This window comes from Bombus huntii, chromosome 14, assembly GCF_024542735.1.
Source record: "Bombus huntii isolate Logan2020A chromosome 14, iyBomHunt1.1, whole genome shotgun sequence".
NCBI classification, from domain to species: domain Eukaryota; kingdom Metazoa; phylum Arthropoda; class Insecta; order Hymenoptera; family Apidae; genus Bombus; species Bombus huntii.
Genome location: NC_066251.1, coordinates 9,752,418 through 9,776,586, shown reverse-complemented (window position 1 = coordinate 9,776,586; position 24,169 = coordinate 9,752,418). Strand labels below are relative to the sequence as shown.

General features: G+C 36.4%; 1 protein-coding gene across 11 annotated transcripts in view; it reads right to left on the bottom strand.

The window, feature by feature from the left end:
• LOC126872833 (zwei Ig domain protein zig-8-like) overlaps positions 1 to 24,169 on the bottom strand; it is a 444,324-nt gene that overhangs the window by 325,205 nt on the left and 94,950 nt on the right. The window contains exon 1 of one of the 11 annotated variants that reach the window (XM_050633028.1): positions 359 to 569. The exons of the other annotated variants lie outside the window; for them this stretch is intronic. Coding sequence (XP_050488985.1) covers positions 359 to 374 — 16 coding nt within the window. The 5' untranslated portion in view covers positions 375 to 569. Of the gene's footprint in view, positions 1 to 358; positions 570 to 24,169 lie in introns of those variants that run through there. 11 annotated transcript variants of the gene reach the window in all.

Below are 24,169 nucleotides of genomic sequence, written 5' to 3'. Positions count from 1 at the left end.
TTATGTACGAATATAACAATAGAAATAGAACGAAGTGGATCATACCTAATTCAATAAAATAATATAAAACAGAAATTATTGTTCATCTATTAACACCTTATGAAACGAAAGAAATTTTTCGGACAACCTAATAATTTGTACGTGAAACTTTCTGCGTTTATGGATCTTTATTTTAGAAAATTACTAACTTGTGCAATGATACACAACTACACTTCACAAGTAGTATCATATTTGTATAGTAATTAATACAGTCTAGAAATTCAAGTTTTTGATTTTTAATTACAGATTCCTATCTCTATAATTACATAGAGAAATCTCTCTCTCTCCCTCTCTCTGCGGATTCTTCTCAGTTTTTTACCTTTACCCATTGACATGGAGGATCTTCCCTAATGATGTCCCCGATGAATCTCCCTGGCGGTCCTTCTGACGACTATCTCAGAGCAGCAGTATCATCAAGTTGCTGGTACTCGGCCCTTTTTTACTCTGCTACTTCGTCCACTTTCTACGAGCTTTCTGTGAGTCGTATATTTTTTTATTCTTTCAATCTCCAAACGTATCGCGAGACGAATGGCCTAAATTGGTATCGATTGGCTAGTCGAATATCTTTCTCGTATTTTGCAATTGAACATAGACGAAGATAGGCGAACGTATGAGAAATATTAATTCAAGTAGCACTGAAAGTTCTGAAAACCAATACCTAGTATTCTTATAATATGATACAGAAACTTTATAATGCACATTTGAAAATTTCTCACTGTACAGTTCGTGTACTACGAATCGTTATATTAGGATGTCCGAAAAGTTTCTTTCGTTTCATAAGGTGATAATAGTTGAACAACAATTTCTGTTTTATATTGTTTTGTTGAATTAGGTATGATCCATTTCGTTATATTTTTATTATTATATTCGTGCATGATTCAATAAACTAATATAACACAAAAAACATTCAGCGTCTATTATTTCCTCATAAAACGAAAGAAACTTTTCGGACAACCTAATAAATACGGAACACCTTTCAAATTTTCGTTTCGAATAATAATTTCAAACCAAATTAAGTTATAAAAGTATAAAGATCTTTTGCTATCAAAATAATTTCAAGGTAATTGAAAATGTCTTTTAAAACGTCTAGTTCTTCTACAATATACTTTGCGCGAAACAACGAGATATACACGGTGCATATAACAAATCCATCAAATTCAAAATTTTCGTCAGCTCTCTTCTGGCTCACAATCAAACGCGTTTCGTTTTAAAACACGTATCCTGGATACGATCGTTGGTTCGATAATCGAAGCAGAAAGCAATCAAGAACAGATGGCACTTATTACTCAGCGTGGTCGTGATTAAAGAAATTAGCGGCGCCACAGTTCCGTGATATGCCGCGCTGCCTATAAATAAGGATTACGAGTAATCTCGCCGAATAATCATTGGCTCTTTCTATGTTTTAAAGAAACTCCGCCCGCAAGCAGGGATCAATGTGCCCGCAAATTCAATTAATTTCGTTATTTTGAATGTCTGCGGGGAAGAAAGAGAGAATCGTGTAAAAAATGTACACGTCGACTTTGCTACATAAATATTTCATACGGAAATCTCATCTCTTAATCCCTGAGCTTTGTGCGCGGTCCTTTTGTCCATAGCAAGATCAGTGCCAGTCCCTCTTCATCTCTACATAGTTTTCGCCATAATTAATACACGAACGTAGCGTAGTATTACGTAAGGCGAAAATATCCGTTCGATCGAAACTTCTGTTGATTTGTAAAGGAAATTCGATAGAACGTAGAAGGAGTGTGGAGGCCAGCTACGTCGTATATTTATTTTTGTCGTCAGGAAACGATGCCAGGCCACTGACAAATCGCAGGTAGCTGCCTTTGCGAGACGTTCGAGTTTGTCCACGTCATCGATGGATACGTGAAAGGAACCGGCAATACTTTCTCGCCATTTCGAAGGATTAATTTGGCAACGCAATGCCTTCGTGAACTCTAGACGTGGTGATGATTTGTCAGGATCTCTAGGACAAATGTTAGCACTCGAATTTCATGACAATAGACACGATTGGTAGCATTTGTGTAGTACAGGTCGATGGAACCTAAAATGGATAAAGACGTTCGCGCGAGAAAAATGATATTCTTCTTTTCGTGTTGCTCGCCAATACTAAGCGGTTTGAAATGGAACGTTTTGATCAAATTTATTTGATAATTGCATGTACACGTTAAACGTAATTTTCCAGATTTCGATTACATAGAATTAAACGAAATTAATTATACTCGTACTTGTTCGATTTAGAAAAAAACGAGATAATTGGAAAGCAATAATTCACAAGGTTACAACAAAAATTGAAATTTTATTATAAAGTATGTCCCTTGTATTTTCGATTCGAATGTATAACGAAATTTAATTTAGAACGATTAGAAAAAAGAAGATTATTTGTAATATCGACGTTAAAATTTTCACGAGTGGGTATAACAATCTTGCAATGGCTTCAGAATTTGTGGTTCCAACAATTGTACAAGTTTAATCCTCGCATATCCAATTATGAGTTCAAATTTTCGTGCGTAATTATTATTAATAAACAATTACTTTATACAGATTATAACCAATCAATACTATCAATCGTGTAAATTTAATTTGAATGCGTACACAACGCGGTAAGCCAATAGAAACCGAATATACCTACATAATAAATCTACATATAATTTAATGATTCTATTAAATACAAAATCACACATCATCTTTCATAATAATGAACAAGTTCAAACAGAAACAATTAAAATATGTATACTTGTGCCTGCAAATTAATCCATGGGTTTTAACAACTTTCTTCTTACGATTGCTAAAACCACATAGAAACTTTTGGTGAAGTTGATAGAAAAGTTTATTGAGATTATTGAATAATTTTGTACCTTGAAATTTCTTATAAATATTATAAACAGCTGTACTTAGATAATTACTAAACAAAATTTGGAAGCCATTCTATATTTATAATGCTTCGAGGTATCATACGAGAAGTATATTTTTACAGCTTATATCATGAAAAATTTTTTCATAAACTTTTCACACACAAGTTCAATCTGCGAGTATTTTCTCTTGTTTTTTGGAATTACTCGTAAGATGTTTGAAATTTTCTACTCGAATCTTAACCTAATTAAAAAACTGTATTATGTTAAATTTATGTTTCTTAAATACTTTAACACACCACTACTTTTTCTCGATATTCTGTAAACACCTGTTTCATCTTGCAATAATTTCTGTGCCACTTATTTCGTAAATTATAATCGCTGACAAAATCACACATCGCCTACTGATACTCTTCATGAAAGCGTGAAAGCGTATCTCAGAACACGACAGAAACATCTTACGATCTGTAAAGACTGCCTTATCGCTGTGGAAAAATGGACTCGCTGGAATAATTACGCGCAAAAGCGGAGGACAAAGAAAGTTTATCGTGACTTTCAGTCGACGATTACTAGCAAGATAGATTGTAGCAGCGTCTACTTGATCGGAGACTAAGCAGAAAATCTAGACTCCTGTGCAACTATCTATCACGAGGAAAGTCGATCGACAGTATCCAGAATCCTGCGTCGTTACTCGGAGCGGAAAATTCTTCTGTCCTGACTGACCTGAACGAATGGTGTTATCCCTCAAGGCTGTTGGACGTGTGCGCCAATGACTCTGCTATATACGTAGAAACGTACATACAGAAGCAGAATCGCGCGCGTGTGTGTGTGTGGGTGGGTGAGTGTAAGGTGTATATTTTTGTGTCGACGATTCCATGGGAAATTGAAAAACAAACGACTGTTACTATCCTCGCGTTTGCCAAGTCAGTCCGATCAGACACTACGTTTCCATCCGTTCGCACTTAACTAGCTCGCATTTGCACACCTCTTAGGGGAATAGTAACACGATACGAGTTGCAAACGTTTCATCTGTAGTCCACGATTAACGATGCTTTTATCAATTCGCTCTGTCTCGATCTACTGAGTTGCCGACCTTTGTAACAAGAGCAAACTAGGTCTGCCTTAAGAATGTTTGTGTTCTTGATGAACAGACGGAGATGAACTGGGGAACGAGAGCGACACCGATGATGAGAAAAGTAGACCAAGAACAGAATCAAACATTATCGAAATATACCTTTGTTCAAATTATTTCATCAACGTCAAAAGTTTTCCTATTAACTAACAATATCCATCTTAATCTAATTCGTAATTCGAAAATTAAAATATCTCAAGATAGTTTCATAACATATGAATGGAACGCGTACTTAGGACTTAGATTAACACACCGAAATTTTATGTTCTAATTAAGTGAATAAAATTTTGTAGTTTCTTTGTTATTTGCTTCGTTACTTTGCTCTTAATAATATAATTATTTGAATAATTGATATTTCATTTGATACGTAGTTATTCATTATATTATTTGATTTCACTAGGAAAATATAGAGATGTTTATCTGTGGCGTACGAATATTCCAAAATTTCGATGTTCTAGTCCAATTATTCTATGACATAATGTCTACAATTATTATATAATATTTACTTATGATATATTATTTACTTATAATATATAAAATAGTAATAATAATTATTATAATATCTACATTCCTTTTACATTTTGTATATTTAGTTATTTTCAGAATTACAAATTAGATTAAAAAAATTCTCGTAAGTTGATAATAAAGCTTCTAACGTTAATGCAAGCAGCAATATTTAAAATATAGTAAATGTACGTATGCGGTATTCTCCGTACGATTAAACAACGAAATCTATTACTATTAAGCCTTCTAATCATTAAGTCTCTAATTGTGAATTGATCATTAAATTGTAAACATTAACAAAATTCAAATAGCGCTACTGTAAATTGAGCAGGATTCAGATACTCGTGAACGATAGCTTGGAAAGTCGCTTCCAATTTATTCACTATTAACAGTTACGTTCTTGAAACATTTCTTTTAAAATATTTCATCCATGTGACTCGACGATGTGCAAATTTCTTCTGGTTGAAGTTAGTGAATCCTGGAAACACGTATTCCTCAACGAATACGAAACGTGTAGTGTGTTTAACAATGCTTCTTTTGGTTCTTTTAACCACTCGAGGAATTAATGAAATCTCGAATAACATGTTACATAGTTAACGAGCGCAGAACACTTGACCCTTGTCGCGCCGAAGAGGAAGTGTATGTAAACCAATGGAAAGGAATTGCTCGTGGCAGTTCAGTCCTATTATCATGGAAATTGAAAAGCAAACAAGTAAGTATGGCCTCCATTGATCTGCCAATTTAATGTGCCAATACGAATCGATCTGTTTCCGTTTGAATTGCTTCCACTCCCTCGAGCTTTCGATAAATACACTGCCGTTCACCATTGCAGAAAGCTAGGATTATTTTTAATTGGCACAATGTTAATCACTCGATGGAAGACTCGTACAAAATTTTCTAACGTTCGGAATATTAACGTTAACGATATCGTGGAATCGTGGAATTTTATGAGGGATTGAAGTTACGAAAAAATTGCTCTTGCAAAAGTTCTTTGACGATAGAAACAGGGAGACATCGGGAAGTGCAAATAATTTTTCTGTAAATTTAGTAATTCGAGAGATATGAAAGACACGTTAACTTCTTTCGATGTATGATGATTCTACGTGAAAAAGTAAGCCGAAAATATATTTAGGATAATGTTTCTTCATACGTTTCAAAATTGAATATGAGTTTGAAAATTTGACGAGTATGCTTAGACTTGGCTAATTACGAACAGTAAATAATCGACAATAAGGTTAAACTGTATGTAAAAATAAATAAAAGAAATGTAGAACAACGTTTTTCTATAAGGCGCTTTGCCTTTGAGAAAAGTAAATTTGAAAATGTATCATGCGCGTGCACCAGATCAGTTCTCAACTAAACGTGTGGAAACTTCATTTTCTTGGAAATGAAGCCTTAAATGGAAAAACTTTATTTTACATTTTTTACTTATTTTCGTATGTAGAATAACCTCCTGTTGATTCTTTTACTGATACCTAAGTCGATACCTAACTAAATTTGAATATTCTCCACAAGTTTTCAAACTTGATTTTCTCGGAAAAGAAGTGTTATATGAGAAACATTTATTTCATATTTTCGACTTATTTTTTCACGTACAGTCACTCCTTACTGATTTGTACTGGATCATTTATAGAATAAGCTGTTATTTGATTGTACCAAGAAGATACGTATAAAAATGTTCAACAGTTGTAAACGGAATTTTTACTTGAAAAAATTTTTTTAATGCTGCCCTGTATTTTCCTATTCATAATATGGGAAAGTTTGTTGAAAAGAATACAATGCCTGCCACGTATTATTCCATTTTCGTAAAATATCGTAAATTAGATCCAAGGGAGTCAGATCAGCGGAAATCGCTAACTACAGACTTCATTGAACGAAAATTTAAACTGAAAGTTAATATCTCGGGATAATTATAAAGTTAACAGGGTGTCTACCGGGCCTGTTATAATAAAATCGATCAAATGTTTCTTAAAATTATCCAAGTTATATTATTCATATCCGGAAGAAAGTCTCAAATTTCCAGTACGTAATTTGACACGATTATCGAGTTGAAAAGTATTCGATAAAAGGGGTAAAGAGCTTATTGTTCGCAAAGTTGGCAATTTTTCTTCTATTCTATTCGATAAGAATAGCTTTTGTTCGTTGAAACAAGGCCGAAGAGGTCCAACGAACATAATATTAATGTCATTCGAAACAATGCGCTGTCGCGGTATTGTGATATTAAAATATATGACATTATTACCTGAACTTTGGCAATTTGCACCAAAAAAAAAAAGGATAAATTTGGAAATGTAGCGCACGATGGAATAACCACGAACTCTCGTTCGTACGGGGACTAGTTGTGGGAATTTTCGAGTAGAAAGTTTAAACAGATAAATCAAGTAATTTTTCGTCGAACCGAGGGAACTCGCAGTACGAAAGAGTGATTAAACTGGTCGGCAACAGCGTAAATTAAAACCGCGATATTTTAACGTTATCCAATGTTTTATCGTAATTGAAATTTCACTGTAAATTATCTGCTTTCATCGAAATGAAGTGTCGCCGGTAACTTGATGTTTCGTAAATATTTCAGATAAATTAGCTGCGTATAATATTCTCACGATCTCCGTGGACATTGTCGTCTCTGGATTTCATATTTTCCGTTTCTGTTCCGTTAACGTATTGTAATAATTTCCATATAATTCCATTATTTAAAATATAAAACTCATGTAAATAGGTTGTATAATTAAAGCGTACAGAGTATCTGCGGATGAAATTTGTATGAAAGCTTTGAGAAATGTTTGAAATTGTAGCACTGCAATGCCACCAATTTTTACTTATATTATTTCTCTTACGATATTATAACAACATAATTATACCATAGGATATAAAAAAAATACAATATTTAAAATATTATATGACAATATATATTTGTACATAGATATTATTTCGTGCATGTAAAATCTGCTGTAAACTATTAAATAGAAATATTTTAATATCCTCTATTTTTCAAGCATTTAAAATTAAAACCTTTCCATATCGAATTCGTCGACGTTACGTTGCATCTATTCACATCGATGTTTCGACGATTCGCTGAATCTTTCGCTAAATTGACGAAGAGGTTTTAATAAAAGATATACTTCGCAATCAAGTAAAGACAATTTACAATGCACATACAATGAAAGAAAGACGCGAAACAGTATTTCCGTACCTATGTTTCCCTCGCTTCTCGTAATTCCAAGAGAATTAAAACTAGAACGCCTTTCCAACTACTCAAGTATTTACCACTTATCTTTATGCACGACGGTACATAAAAAGTTTCCGTAGGAGCGTTCGAATATTATCGCGGGGCGCTACATTTACGCGAAGCATACCGATCAAAAGGATTTGTATTCCAAAGGAATCGCTCCTTGTAACGATCGCGTTACAAGGGGCTGTGACCCGTGAGCGATACAGAAATTCGTGTTCGCAGTTTAAAAATTCTGCGGAGCCGTAGCACGATTTATCATCGTGGTCCAGCGCGAAAGGGAAACAATGAGAAGAGCAAAAAGGGCGGACGACGACAGCGTGAAGAAGGCTAGTCCGCGTGTAGCTCTCGAAATTAATGGGAGTCGTTGCTCGAACGCGGAGGCGTTAAATTAAAATTTCAAAGCGCGACACTTCCTTCGGCTTCTCTCGGGCTCGGTCGGCGAACAGTCGCCAAATATTTGTTAAACCGAGAAGTCGGTAATTAACGGACGCGGCTCGGCCGAATATATTGAAATTCAGAAAACGAGCGAATCGAAAGGGAGAGGGGGCGGCGGATGCGCCGGTAGAAGGTCGGCTTGCTGGGACCCTCTGGCTCGTTACAGTTGCCAGGGGTGAAACTCGTCTTCGAGTCCAGGCGAGAGAGAAACGCTTTATTGCAGGCTGATTTGCAAAGCTGTTCGCACCAGAGGCTTCTGTTTCAGCGGAAGGATCCCGTGACCCATTAAGAGCGCGGGCTTGGCAAAGGAAGCCTTTTAACGGAAATGAACGTCCTGTTGCCCTTTTTCGCCAGGCAGCCAGCAGGAATTCGCGAAATTTTCGGCGACGACCGGAATTTCCGCTCGAGATTTTCACGGTTTCGCGCGATACCGGCGGCATTTGTGCGATCATAACTGCCTCCCCAAATTATAATCGTTTTATCTTAGGAAACGAAGGTATTTCGTTGGTCGCCGGCAACGCGAATTCTACCCGCCGCTTCGTTTTCTCCTATTTTCTCAAATAGCCTGCTCGTTCAGCGGCGAATGTTTGCGCCGTTAACTCAGTCGTTTCTTAATCAGAAACTTTCTTTGTACATAGTTTTAGCCTTCGCGGATGATAACGAAGAGATTCCTTTGTAATACTTTCTTAACGATGCTTTAAGCGAATTGACGATCGTAAATATATTATATCTAAGATAGCGACGCAGTGCGCCTTTTTTAATTAGTATGTTTAAATAACTAAGGTAATTCTTTCTTGTTCATTACCAAGTTCTGGTGTTTTTTCTCTTCTCCCATTCGTATCGACTTCTCGATTATCAACGACGAAATTGCTACTCTACCATTGCAGTTCAATTTTCCAACACAGATCAATATTTTTGGAAAATTTAATTGTGTTTCTCAGATAGTCTAAATTGTTTTTTGTTTCAATGAAACGTCCGATCAGCGCTTGCAGTAATTACACAAATCACTTTAATTCTATTATATCGTACCCAGGATTGAACAACATTCTTGCCGATTACGAGAAAACACGTAACTTAGTAAATTCATTTAACGTAGATTTTAGTTTCCCCTCTTTCCCCGACGAATTTACCCTTTTCTTTCCTCGATAGTTGACATTACGAAGTTGCCCGACTTAAAGATGGCGCACAATTTTACATCATCTCCTGTAGAAAGTTGAAGGGTCCCCTGTACCATTGTTCCATTCGTTCCCATCAAAACTATTCCAGCTTTCTCAGTGTCCTTTGTTCTTTATCAAACGAAGTCGACTCGCCTATTATTATTAATCTCAGCTCGTCGCTCGGACAGTCGGTATTTTTCAAAGATAGCGACGTTGTGAACTTTCGGCTTTACCTCCATTCTCGTGTCGTAAGGCTAGCTACCAGCGAGGTAGTGCGCAAAGTAATCGAACGCTTGTAGAAACCTTTTACGAATATATTATGAATATAGAAGGTATTCATACAAAACATTTTGAAATTCCATTGTCACTGTTATGAGACTCGACTATTGTGAATATATTGGCAACGTTCGAAATAGGTTTCAAAATGCGCAGAATCTGCGAGATGCTTGGTGCAACCATATACAGTAAGAGATAAAAGTAAGTGGACAGGTAATGGAGGCAGGTACCGATGCAATTTAAGTGTTCAATTTGATCCGAAACGTTTCCAAATTGAATATGGTTCAGGGTATTTCTGTTATCAATTTGAAGATGGTTTGGGATCGTCACTAGGAAAGCGAGAGGATAAAAATAAGAAAAGCAGATATTGATCAGATGTCACGAAGGCCAGATCCAGAAGAGTCATTCTGAACTGTTACCTTAAAAGAGATTCATTGTTTATTATTAAAGAGTTGTTCTGTGAAGCGTTATATTAAAAAAGACCTGTATATGCCGGAATGTATTTACGTTCCTTTCATTATACAGGGTGTTTCCGAGTAACATGTCAAGCGGATGAGAAGCGATTGCTTGTAAAGAAAATAAGAAAAATGTACAGAGTAAAATTGTTTCGTTCGAGACTTAGTTTTTGAGAAAATCGAGTGTGAAGATTGATCAAGTAGCTGATAGTTTTATTCGTAAAAATAGGTCGAAAATGTGGAATAACATTTTTTCAAAAGACGCTTAGTTTCCGAGTAAAAAAGAAATTTGAATTTCCTTGAAAATGAAGCCTTAAGCGGAAAAATTTTATTTCACATTTTTTACTTATTTTCGCACCCGTAATGCGATGATTAGCCAAGTCCAAGTTCACAAATTTTCAAACCTAGGAAGGAGGAAAAATCTTCTTCTATATTTTCCCTTATTTTTTCACAAGCCACACCCTGCATAGCCTTATAGCGCGTAGATTATTCAGTAAATAATTGAATTTAATATTTACAGCTTTGTGGAAACAAACCACATTTGACGAAACTTCATCCGTACGAATTTCCATTATTTTTTATCGCCGATTATATTTCGCACAAATTTTCTACTAATTATTTTATACTAAATAATTTTCTACTAAAGCACAATTTTCTACTAAAGCACAATTTTCTACTAATCGCTGGCGACTACTATTTGTATCGTCGGAGTTTCTCTTTGAAGGAGAAAAAGGAAAAACGCAGGGTTGAAAAAAATAGTGGTCAAGCGTATCAGAGAATCGGTTGTGATGTCTGCATATCGGTAGATTGCGAAATTTTTACTACTTGCTGACGAGTTGTATTCCCAGCGTTGGCTTTTCTGTCGATCATAAAAGGTAACGACACGGCCGGTCATTCTCGTTTCATGACTCTGGCCGGATTTTCGAGCGTACAGCCGGAGAAATACGCGTGAATGAGAAAAGAGCGAGAGTTGGTGCCCGATGCTTGCATAATTCATAAAAGCGACATATGACGTGTGAACCATAGTTGTGTGTCAATGCGATACAGTTCATATCGTTAAAAATTGGTTACTTTAACATCGTTGTGATCCAGATTCGTTGAGAAGTACAATTACTTTTTTCTTTTTTTCTTTTTTCTCTTGTAATAAAATGAGTAGTATATTTCATTTATATTTCAATCGAAAAGCGTCTGAAGCAAATTCAATTCTACATGAATTTACTTGATATCCAAAAAAATTGTAGTTGAAACGTGAGTTTTGTAACAAATCTCTTCCAAATACCTACGTATCAAACGAGATATAATAAGATATTCGAACAATTTATTTCTCAAATACATTATTCTTGAAACAACGTCGTTCGAGAGAAAGTAACGAAGCAAATAACAAATAAAATAAAAGCTTTATTCGAATAACTATTTGAAGTCAGTCGCAAGTTGGTCAATCTGTAATTTAACTTCCATCCATTACGAACCGAGGGATTTCTGAAAAGAATAGAGAACTTGTAAGAAGGCGGCATTAGTCTTTGCAGCTTTAACCAGCGATCCCTCAAACGTGGTCGTAGGGAACGAAGCACGTCTTAAAGGGGAGCCTCTCGTTCCCCGAAGCTTTCGCGATGGTTTCAAGAACGGTGAAAACAATGGAAACGATGGCCACTGCTGCTCGGATCCGAAGAAAACGTTCGTGGTCGGACGTCCGTGGGCTTTGATTTTATTGATGTTCGTCGGAAGATAGTCCCGCGGATGTTTCACGGAGGTACAGTCAAGAATAAAAATAAGTGAGCAGATGGTGAAAGTAGGTCTCAATGAAGCTCGATCGAACTAATATCAACGTTATATACCTGTTTTATTTATGCCCGTTACATACGTTATTTAATGATACATGCGTTATTTAATTAGTAACCGGAATTAATATTTACATTTTTGCGTAAACAAACCGTATTTAACGAAACTTTGTCATTTCCTATTTCCAATATCTGTCCAACTATTTTTGTCCCCGACTGTATCTGTTCTTGGAAGAAAAATAAAAACGTGCCCCATCGAAGAAATCGGGAAATCCTTATAAGATTTAGATGCCCCTAACTATAAGTAAGATCGCGACGAAAGATTTGGACACGCGACTAGTGGATACGTATAACTATAACGCGTTGCCTGAACAGTGAGATATGTTTTCTCATCGTTTTCACGCACGTTCATCTGTTCTTTTCGTGGCGTGGCAACTTTCCTCCGAGGAAGTCGGGGGAAGCAGAATAAGCTTTGGAGACACGAAGTTTCCAACTTTCAGCCAGTGACCAGGGAGGAATTACTTCGGAGCCATGGGAGTAGCTTTTTTACCGCTGCTAAATATTTATGTACTCCGGCACTGGCTATGCAAAAGCTAGGATTTCGCTGAAATATTTCACGTAAGCTGGCTGATATATGCGGTGTTTGATTTGTTGGCTGTTTTCACGCAGATCAGATACGTTATTTCCGCGAACGAACCTAGTTAAACTATGCCCTCGTTGTACGCGTTAATTCGCGTATCGTGCTCGTAAAAATTATACCTGTCCGATCACGTGGAAATTGTAGGAATTCGGGGAAAGATTAATTCGTTGCTTCAAAGTATGCATTTAAATAAGGCGAATGAAGAAGTCTTACGTCGACATAATTCGAGATAAAAATATAATACGTGGACGTGGAGACGCTGCTGGAGACTATGTAGACCCGAACATGACCCGACTATATACATAGATGTAGACCGATGTATTTTATCTGAAATATTCACATTCACAAGCATTCACATGTTGGAGAAAGTAGTTATCTCATGAAAACATTTTGTTGAATAATTTCTGGTATCTTATGAAATATTCATTCCTTCAGAGTAATATTCTATTGTTTTTATAGTATGGCGGGATACCTAGAGTATCTTCGTTGCCTTTACGGTAAAATGTGCGTAAGAAAAGAAGTTGTACTCTTTTCGAAGAAACAAATACTGTGACCAAACGTTCTTTTTCTTTTTTTTTTTTTTTTTTAATAAATTAACGAATTAAATAGATAATTGTGTACACTTTTTCCAGCTTCGATTACGATGTTTGTTTTAAATTCCAGCAAGCGAAGAGGAGGATTGCTAATCGAGTCGTAGAGGCTAATTCGGAAAAGGACCTAAAAGTTGGAGCATATCTTCGAGTACTTTGCTGACTCATAGACTAATAATGAAAATGTATTTGCATACTAATTGCTCTACAACTATAGCCAAGGAAAATGATTTACATGGCTCCATACTTCGGGAACCATGATTCAGACAGAATTTAAATTTACATCCTGTGGCTAGGAAGTGTACATTTAACCATGTTGGAAGCGGAAGCTTGAGAATTTTAGGGAAATCTTCTCTAGCGTCTTTAATCACATTCAAACAATAGTTGTAAAAATTTTAGATTAACATTTATATCAAAAATGTTAATTTATGCCAAATTTTAATTACAGCGGTTTAGAGTTTCTTTCATACAGAATCTATCTCATAAAAAGTATTTCACACAAAGAAAATTATTTTGTTAGCAAAGAAAATTCGATCACAAAGCCACAGTATATTCTTCTAATTATTTGAAACAGAGATAGTTCGTTAGTTACAGCTAAACAGTTTGATCGCGGTCGATATAATTACGAGGATCGTCCTGAAAGTAATATCCTCAACAATCAAATGACAACAATGCAAATGCATTTTAAAACGTATTGTTTATTTGTAATTTTAGTATATATACAGCGACGATATTAAATATTTGAACAGAAAATTTCGACTGATGTAATTGATCCAACCTCTTTGCAGTTCGAAAAGTACCTTCGAATTGAAATCACCTTTTCCTAAGCGTCTTCAGAAAAAAGCAAGATAATGAATCAAACAGTGACAGGCAATTCTCGTTACAAAAGAAGACCGTTCTTACGCGTACGAAGAGAAAATCTCGCGCGATGTCAAAGGCGGAAGACGATATGCTACGGATGAATGAATCAGCAACAAGACTCGAAGACTTATGGTTATCGAATCAAACGAATCTTTGTTAAACGAAGTACTCTTTTCTTCTTCTATTCTATCGCTCCTTTGCCTCTTTTATTTCATTCAAGTACTACTTTCCTCTTTCACCGATTTCACCCTTTCACGTTGATATCGTTGGAACTGATGTATGTATCTCTGAAATTACGTTTCAGCTGCTAGGGCTACATGTAAACAGAACGTTGATGGCCAGACCAGTGTACACATCGTAAATAACTGGTTCCTCAGATTCTATCCTAATATTGATAAATAAATATAACCGAAATTAGAGAAATGGAATTACAGAGATACATTAATTTTCCTATTTTTAGAGTTTTCCAAATTATAATCTAATAAATAAATGGACATTTGTAGATTCTTTTTTTATTAATTACTATTTTCTTTCATTTCATTCGCAGTCATTGAGTCGACAGATTTTTCAGTTCAGAATTTTCTAGCTGGCAAATTTGAAAATTCCTAACGATCAGAGATCCGATCTCGAACATAGCGAATTTTCTAGTTTTCAGATCTTTTAATGCTTAACATTTTGACTGCCATGTTGGTCATATATGACCAATCACGGTTTCTCTTGTGACGCCACGGTGGTCATTAGTGACCGGAGCGCTTGCACTTCTTACAATTGTAAAAATTGAATGAAAATTTACAGTTAGGGGATTTTGAATATAACCGATAAATAGAAGATACTTTAAAATAAAAAGTGCCCCATTGAAAAATTAAACATTTTTATTAGAACATCAAAAAAAAATCAGAACAAATCTTGCATCTAACGGTGCACTGTGTTTGCATCCATATCTTTGTGGGGTAATCTACGAATATTATTATAAACACAGCTTAGAAAATAATCGTAAATGCTGCCTTATAATCATATAATTGAAGTTAGAAGTGTGCACATACCTTACTATTATTTATAGAATGAGCAAATACTGTTTACTAATATCTTCTACACGTTTCAACAATATATTCTGGACGTTTTGCTTACGATGACATAACGAGTGCCAATGGTTTGTTGAAATAAACTAAACCTTTTTATAATATATCTTCTTATAATAAGGTAAACGGTCCATTGGGGAAGAATGTTGTCTTACATCATTAATTTATTATTATTTTGCCATTATATGCTTGAAATAATAAAAAATACTTGCGTGGCGTCCTAAGCGAAACATGTGATTTCGGCGTGGCAGTCAAAGTGTTAAATCCTAAATTTCCAATCTATTTATTCGCATCTAGGAAACCTAAGAATCTCACATTTTGTTTTCAACTTGCATAATTTTAACTTCAGAATTTCTTGAAATGTTCAAGAATTCAAGAGGTGTAATTCAAGCTCCAGTTTTTCGAACTTATACCATTTACAAAAAATTGCGTGTTCAAATTTTTTGCACACTGCGTGCAAGTACCAAACATAAAACGAAAACACCAGAACGCACCGCTCTGATAATGCATCCACGCGTAAAACGGTAACGTCAAACTCAAATACACAAATTCGTAACAGAAAGTGCATCGCTAACTATAAAATAAATACATCCAAAAAGTATTGGCAGACAAACGTCGGCGGGATCTCGTTTTTTTTCCTATCCGTTTTTTTTCGTTGTTTCACCCTTACGCCCTGACCAGCGGTCGAACTCTCGTTGAACAACCATAAACTTGTCTGGAGGCTGAACGCGGAGTGAAGTTTGGAAACAAATCGTTTTAACAAAGTGAAACGTGATCCCGATTTACGACACCGGACACAAATGAATCAGTTTTATCGATCGTGAGCATAAAGGGAACCGGACTGAACGTTGTTACGTACGGGATATTTTATGATGTAATAAAATATTCATCGCTCTTGAAGACATCTACAGACAGGACACTTTTAATATGCACAGGTCACTTTACGATTTCACGAATTTTTCCGTATCGCGTTCATCCACCATAGGTCCCTGAATTGTCGATATTAACAATAAGACAGATAATAAATTCTATTGAGTACCATTATTCGTTATGGTATCACTTTTTTATCGATTGCACGATAAGAATATTTTTTGAGGTCACACATTCATATTTCCGTAAAAATCTAAATAACAAAGATAGAAGGAAAATATGCCTATTTTGTTGGTTTTCTGATTTTTACTTTATTTACAGAATGAAAGGTGGTTGCGTTGTCAGCAGTGATATTGATTCGGTATAAGTGGCGATGGAATGCAAAATTATTCCTTCGTTATTTCCATTATTCCATGCAAATTACCAGCCTGCGTTACAGGAATCCGCAAACAAGAATTTTGCATTCATTTCGGAGTAATCCAATTTTATCGGGTTTCTCTTTGATTTCACGTACGTTTTTGCTTAACTTCGCGTGCACAAAACGCAAAAATTTAGCTCTTGTAGAAATATCGTAGCTTTTTATTCACTGCGTGCTCGCTAGGAAGCTAAAGACCCAAGGAAAATTGCAAGTTCTGGCAATGCTAGGAGTTTCTCTTCTAAACAAAACATACAATTTCCTTCCTTTGCGGCTGAAAATGTTCGTTCATTTCCGTCTGGCGAATCTACACAGATTCCTTTTTGCAGTCAGAATGCTACTTGTCGAGAACTTTCGTTGTCTTCTGCGCTTAATGATTACTGCACCTCCTACTTCCGTGTATTTTCCACTTTTATCTAAATTAGCTGTGTAGTTGACAATTTTCCTGTTATTATTGTCTTTGTTATCTTGCGAATGCAAGTATAAAATAATTAATTGTACAATTATTTTTCTAATCCTTACGAGGTGTATGATCGCAATAAATGTCTTATAATTTTTATATACATTTTCAAATTTGTTTCAAACTTCACCAACGTGAGTCGTGTCTCATTACAGTTTTAACACGAAACTATGACTGAAGATCGCCGAACGTTTCAGATTGAAGGACTATCAACCTCACGCGTGCAATCGCGTTTCCTGGCCAACTGATTCTTGGCATGTGCTTTTACAAAGTTTCTACGAGTGTCGGAATACTTCCGCGAGCCATGGACAAGCAGCGAACGTTGAAACAGTTAATCGAGCTGGTCGTTTTAAAAAGTGGGCCCCGGGAGCCGCTAATAATTCACGACGCAACTCGTGAGTGAAGAGCAGAAACTAGTTTAAGGGCAACAACGAAAGACAAACAACGAAGAAGACGGACTCTGAGCGAGTTGCTCGCCCTGCTTCGGCTCCCGAGCGGATCGTACCGAGGCCGCAGCCATAAACTCGTCTTTTCCTGGCAGGTCGGCCGAACTTTTAAGACGGACTGAGAAGATGGCGCACTTTTATTTCTTCTGGCGTCTCCCGAGAGATTCAGGACCGTGCAAGGAAATTGGAAAAAGAAGAGGGTAAAGAAAACCCTTAGGGCCTGCTAAGGCGCACCACGGGGGAACGCCACCTGTCAGTTACTATCTCGATATATGGACTTCCAAATTCCACTACCATGGACCATTCCGTCATGTGTGCCTTGCTCAAGGACGCGAGTCTGCCAGTCCCCATTTTAGCGAAGGAAATTGATACATAGGAAAATGATATTCCTATGAGTGTGGTTTCACGCGTGCGGTCCCCTGCTCTCACGTTCGTCAACCTGTCTCTTAAGAGTTTGTAACCGGGATATGGTTATCATTCCGTAAAATCAACGGAGGACAAAAGGGACTCGTCTCGGATTGTTCCGTTGCGAAACGCGTTGCCAACTTTCATAAAAGTAATAGAAGCGTTCTGTATTTGTTATTGTAAAACGATTCGGTAAATTTGTTCGAGTCACGAGACCGTATCGCTACTGATGATAAAGTTACATCTTAATTAGTTACGAAATTAAAGGGACGATTTTTTAAATAGTCGAAATACGTGTGTAATTGAATAAAAATTTCCCACATTTCCCACTCGTTCGACAGTTTTAATCAGAGCATAGGTGTTTTTATTCCTGCGAAAAATCCGGAGAGGATTAAACGTTAAATCGAGGATTCGATTCGGTTCTGTCTGCGCACGTAAGATATTGTGACCGAATACGATTATTCAAGCGTTTCAGCGCGAGTCGAAGTCAAAGAAATAGATGCCCGAGAGACAGCTCCGTATACGTATGATGAGAAATCTCGGTTAGTAATAGAAGTTGTCGTACATCTATCTTTAATAATCGTGATTAATGGTTTCTTCGGAATTATATTGGTTTCTTTGTAAGAAATTCCATTGTGAATCGAAGTTATGATTAGCAGTGATCTGGAGATTTATCGTTAGGTCGTATACGCGGGGGATTTTGTTTTGTTGCAACGTCGGTGGATAGATTTGTTACCAGAACTGAAATTCCATGGTATTGTTAGTTTTATAGGAACAATGCTATGTTGTTAATTTCATTTGACCGGGTTTGATTTATTCGCTTCTCAAATAGTTCTTTCCCACAGAAAGCAATTATTTCCGCCTTTTTGCGACGCGTAATGTAATTTCGAATCAGAGAATGAGATTTCGATTACATACGTAGATATAGGATGTAAATTTCCTATAATCTCCAAGTATAAAATTGTATATTATTGTAAATATAAACGAAAGTGAGCTAGGGGATTTCCTTCGGGAAGAAAATTATTGATCAACCATTTAAGCTCTGAAACAATTTCAAGTTTCCCCTGAAGAGATCAGCTGCAATGTTTAAGAAATGTCGAAACGAAGTGTAACCACAAATACAATACAAATTAAATTATTAACTTACAGTTCCATGATTATACATGGAAGTTTCTGACCAAGAGAATAGTTCTTTAAAAACAGTTTAAATTGTATTTGCGATTTCAATTACGTCGTCGCACGTTTCCCAAAGCTCGCTATTCTTCGAACAGCCGCCGCGTGTTTTCGAATCTCGGGGAAGAAAACAGCCGAGTAAGAATGGGTACAGGTGTTAATCGGTCGAAGAAAGATTCAAAAACGGTTTGGTTTAACCGAAGTTAAACCAAAAGCAGTAGAACAGCAGTCGACGTCGGGAAGAGTTATAAAATGTTATTTTATTAGCGACAGGTGTGCTGGAGCACTGGAGTTTCCTCAAGCTACGTAATTACAGCCTCTTTGCGAATAGTAGCGAAATCCATTTAGTCGATTGGCAATTATTTCCGTGGAATTCTTTCATTAGAATGCAAACTGGCAGAAGGTACCCTCTGTCAAGTGTTACATACATATTTAAGCCTGAATTACACGAAATCCCTCTCTGACTCTCCTTCCGAAATGAAAGGGAACGTTTTTGTTCTTGCTGATTCTTATTGATCGAAAGACGAGAAAGACTATTTTATCGCACATTTTATAGAAATGAAAGAATTCAAATTTGCTGGGCCTTCTTCGAGCTACATTTCAATATTACACTAAATAAATATAATAAATGCATTTTTATAGGCTAAAGGGGCGAAGCAACTTTGAATCCAAAAAGATAAGAAATATATAAATATAAAAATTTCATAAATTTACGAGATTTTATAATAAATGTGTTATAGAAACGAATATTTCTATTATTACAGTCGATCTTTTTGGAATATTCAGGAGATCAGGGAAAGTTGTTTTATTGTCCTTGAAATGCTCTGCAACAAAGAAAGGATGAGATATGACATTAAAAATGTCGATATAGAAGAAGTTTAATTCATTAACCGAACTATAATTTCGCTTAACGTCGGCACAGAATGATTTATTCGGAACCGTCGGATACGCAAAATTGCGTATTACACGGCGTAAACACGTTTCATGTATTAGAAGCACGTTTTTGATGATTTAATTTCGTGAATCTAGAGAAAACTCAGTGTTTCGCTCTGTGTGGCACACAGTTTTGCTTCGGCATTACGTGTTACCGGGAAAAATTAATTCTGGTACGGGAAGGTTCTCTGTACATGAGAAACTGTTTTGCATTTCATGTATGCAATTCTATCGCATCCTCGTGAAACTTAATTTTATAACAATTTCCTGCAAGCATGTATAAAATTCGTAATTGGAAAACCGTTGATTACAGAGCGTGACACATTGATTCGGCCCTTCACCTCATTTCATATTTTACATTTTTGTAAATTCAATCTCCTTTCGTTTCCAAAAAAAAAAGAGAACATATCATCTCATTCGATATTTAATAATCGAAACATGCTAATCCGACCTTTTTGCTCTTCGAGTTTCATCTCGTGCCAGTTTTGTGGAAACGTAATCTAGGTGAACGGCTACCGAATTTCGAGCTGGAATTTTTTAAAATAGACGAAGTTTGGCATTCGTTCCACTCGTAATTGAGGAAGGATTTGAGGTTGAAATCGATTTCGTCCAAAGTTATATGTGCCTGTTGTTTGCGATAGAGATACGCAGAAATGTCTGGCAAGTTTTTACGTTCGTCTCGAAAGTCTCTTAAACCGAAAGCTGATTGGATTCGTGGAAGAATAAATGTGTACGGGGTTTATGCTTTCCTGCGTTACAAATTCTGTGAACCTCTTTTATGAGAATTTACTAACATTTTCGATTATACACCGAGGTCGTGTCGTGTTTTAAGCGACACGGTATAAACACGCATATAGAGAAACTCGGTGATTCATTTATACGAAATATACTTTATATTTGCAGGCCATTAGACTAATTGGATTGTAAATCATTCATTTATTCCTGGAATAATTTAAAGAATAAGTGAGATCGGAACAAAAGTTTGGACAATTTAATTGTCATAATTAAGACACGGTAGATACATTGTTTGACACATAAATTAATACATCCAAGGTACATAACGCTTCGTTTGTTTCTAGAGTCATCAGAGTGGGCGGAAACTTTTGAAATTTTAATTATGTGAAAAACTCATATGTCCAGTATCGTGACAAAAATCTCTCGTTATAAATGGCAAAGATCTAGTCAACAAATCTCTTAACAAATATCCCAAACAATCTAATGCAGTATCTTCTTTTACTTACCAATTGATATGAAACTCAGAGATTCGTTGAAGATATAGACCTGCAGTAGTAATAAAAAACGACATTAAACATCACCTACACAGCCAGGTCAGTAAGGAACATACAAGCAACCACCGTTACCGTACAGACTAACAGCAACCAACTGCAGTTGTCAGCAGTATACGTACCGCCGCGACACAAAATCACAACGCAAATGTGGGAAGACTACTTCCGACACTTAGGTGACAAGTATATTGCAGCGGGAGACTATAACTCAAAGCACACACTATGGGGATCAAGAATCACCACACCTCGAGGCAGAACCCTGGAAAAATACATCAGAAATAATAACCTCAATATATTATCCACAGGAAGACCGACATACTGGCCGACAGACCTGAGCAAAATACCTGACCTGCTAGACTTTACAGTTACAAAGGGACTAAACGCAAATAAACTAAACATAGCACCCAGCCTCGAGCTTAGCTCAGACCATACGCCCATAATAATTACATAAAGAAACAAACCAATACTTTACAGCAGCACAGAGAAGCTATGCAATAAAACGACCAAATGGCAAATATTCTCTTTACTCTCTCTTTACTTTACACTCTTTATGGACATCGAAAAAGCATTCGACAAAATAAACCACACTAGCCTACTACAATCAATCAGGAAACAGTTCCCGGGGCAGATATACCAACTAATCAAATCATACCTAAGCAGCAGAAGCTTCATAGTAAAAATCAAAAACACACACTCGGAAGCTAAAGAAATCAAGGCAGGAGTTCCGCAAGGAAGCGTGCTAGGACCAATTTTATACACATTATACACGGCCAACATACCAACAACTAACAACAGCAAAATACTGACATTCGCGGATGACACAGCTGTACTAGTCAGGCACACTAACCCTGCAACAGCAGTAACATTACTACAAGAACATATCACAAAAATAGAAAAGTGGCTTCAAGCAAAACAAATCAAAGCAAACCCCGAAAAATGCAAACACATTACATTCACACTGCGAAAACAGAAACCACCAAACATTGTACTAAACGGCACACACATAATACAAACAAGGCAAGTCAAATACCTAGGACTCCACTTAGATTCAGGACTCACATGGAAACAGCATATTAAAGCAACAATAGACAAAATACAGATGGCAAGGAGACAAATGTACTGGCTAACAAGTCGAAAATTCAAACTAAGCATAGAAAACAAACTAAAAATATATAAAATGGTCATAAAACCAATCTGGACGTACGGAATAGCACTATGGGGAACAGCAGCAATGAGCCATATAATCAAAATAGAAGCAACGCAATCGAAAATACTCAGAACAATAGTAAACGCGCCATGGTACGTTAGGAACGACGACATTCGGAAAGACCTGGGAATACCAACGGTCAAGGAGGAGATTAACAAAAGTGCAAGAAGGCACGGAGAAAGAATAGCAACGCACCCAAACCGGCTGGCAGCGGAAACGGTCGACACATCAAGCATAAAAAGAAGATTAAAAAGGAAACACCCAACAGATCTCACAAAGGACATAACCTAACAAACACGTATTATCCGAGATGATTAAAGAAATAAATCAATCAAATTCGAAGATGGTATCCCACTGAGGGTAGCCATCCACATGTTATATTACTATATCGCTAAGCTATAATATTTTACCAAATGTTCTACTAGACAAATTGTAAAATGCAAATAAATAAATTAAAAAAAAAAGATATAGACTTGTGTTTTTATAATGCATGGTCGTTGATAAGAAATAATCGTCGGTGAATTATTGTGTTCTCTGCAGCTAATCAGATTTTCATTGTATTGTTAACCGTAACGGTATCACGGGAGATAGGTATTTAAGTATTTCAATGAGTTTCTGTGGATGGTGAAAGTAAATTACGCCGGAGCTTTCAAAGTTAGAAGCAGTTAATTCAATAACCCTCTTTGGCACGTATAGACACAGAGCATTATATCGAGGGTAGACGGAATTGCATTGCAATCGGACCTGTACTGAACGTCCCGGGGCATTTGACGCAAATAAGCAATTTGTCGATGGACCTGTTAGCAGTTCGACATCCGAAATTTCCTTGTTCCGGCCGAAATGTTATTAATCCGCGCGAGGAAGTGTCGTCCATTGATTGCTCGTCTGTGTAAACTATTGACGACTATCTCGCTGTATTTTTGGCGAGGAATGCATTTTCCACGTAGAAATAGAATTACATAGAAAACAGAGTAAGCGTAAATCGTTCACAGTACTATCAACTCCTCTTTGTGCTACGTATTATATTATTAGGTCGTCCAAAAAGTTTCTTTCGTTTTATAAGGAAATAATGGATGCACAACATTTTCCGTTTTATATTATTTTATCGAATTACGTATGATCCATTTTGTTCTATCAAAATAAAGATCACAGCGTCTGACAGATTAGGTTTCATGTTTGTATAAGGATGCGTTGTTGTAAAAGACGTGTTTGTAAAAGAAGGACACTTTTCGGACAAGTAATATTGCACTATATAATATTGTACACACATACTATATAGGTACTACACTTTTATCTTTTATGTTGTACACTAGTAACTTCAACATTGAAATACTTCAACGCTTCCAATCGAAAACGCTAAGATCCCTAATTGATGCACCTTGGTATGTTACCAACGAAACAATACACCGCGACCTCAAGATATCCACAGTCAAAGAGGAAATAACAAAATATAGCGACAGATAAAGCAAAAGAGTCAACAAACACCGAAACCCCCTAATCACTGGACTACTTGATACGACGGACCAGATTCGCAGACTGAAGAGGCACTACCCGCTAGACCTAAACGATAGATTCAATTAGTTATTTAAATTAAGTAATATTTACTTATTTATAGTACTTACTTACAAATTATACTTATCTATAATAAGTATTAACTTACTATAAATAATCAGCCATGTCACTACGCCACGCCAGAAAAATTACTGAAAATTCTCAACGCGAGAATTGATTGTAATTTCAACAAATAAATAAAAAAAAAAAAAAAAACAAACACCGAAACCCCCTTGTTACGTCGCACGGAGCATCCGCACCCTAGCCGACGTTACCTGGCAGCCAGCGGCCGACCTACCTTTTTCCCGACCCTCAATAAACTCAAGGACCCAACATAAAACCTCAACTTCTAGCTTAATTGTTTCCATATGTTGCCAAGCAATTTAAATGTCTAGA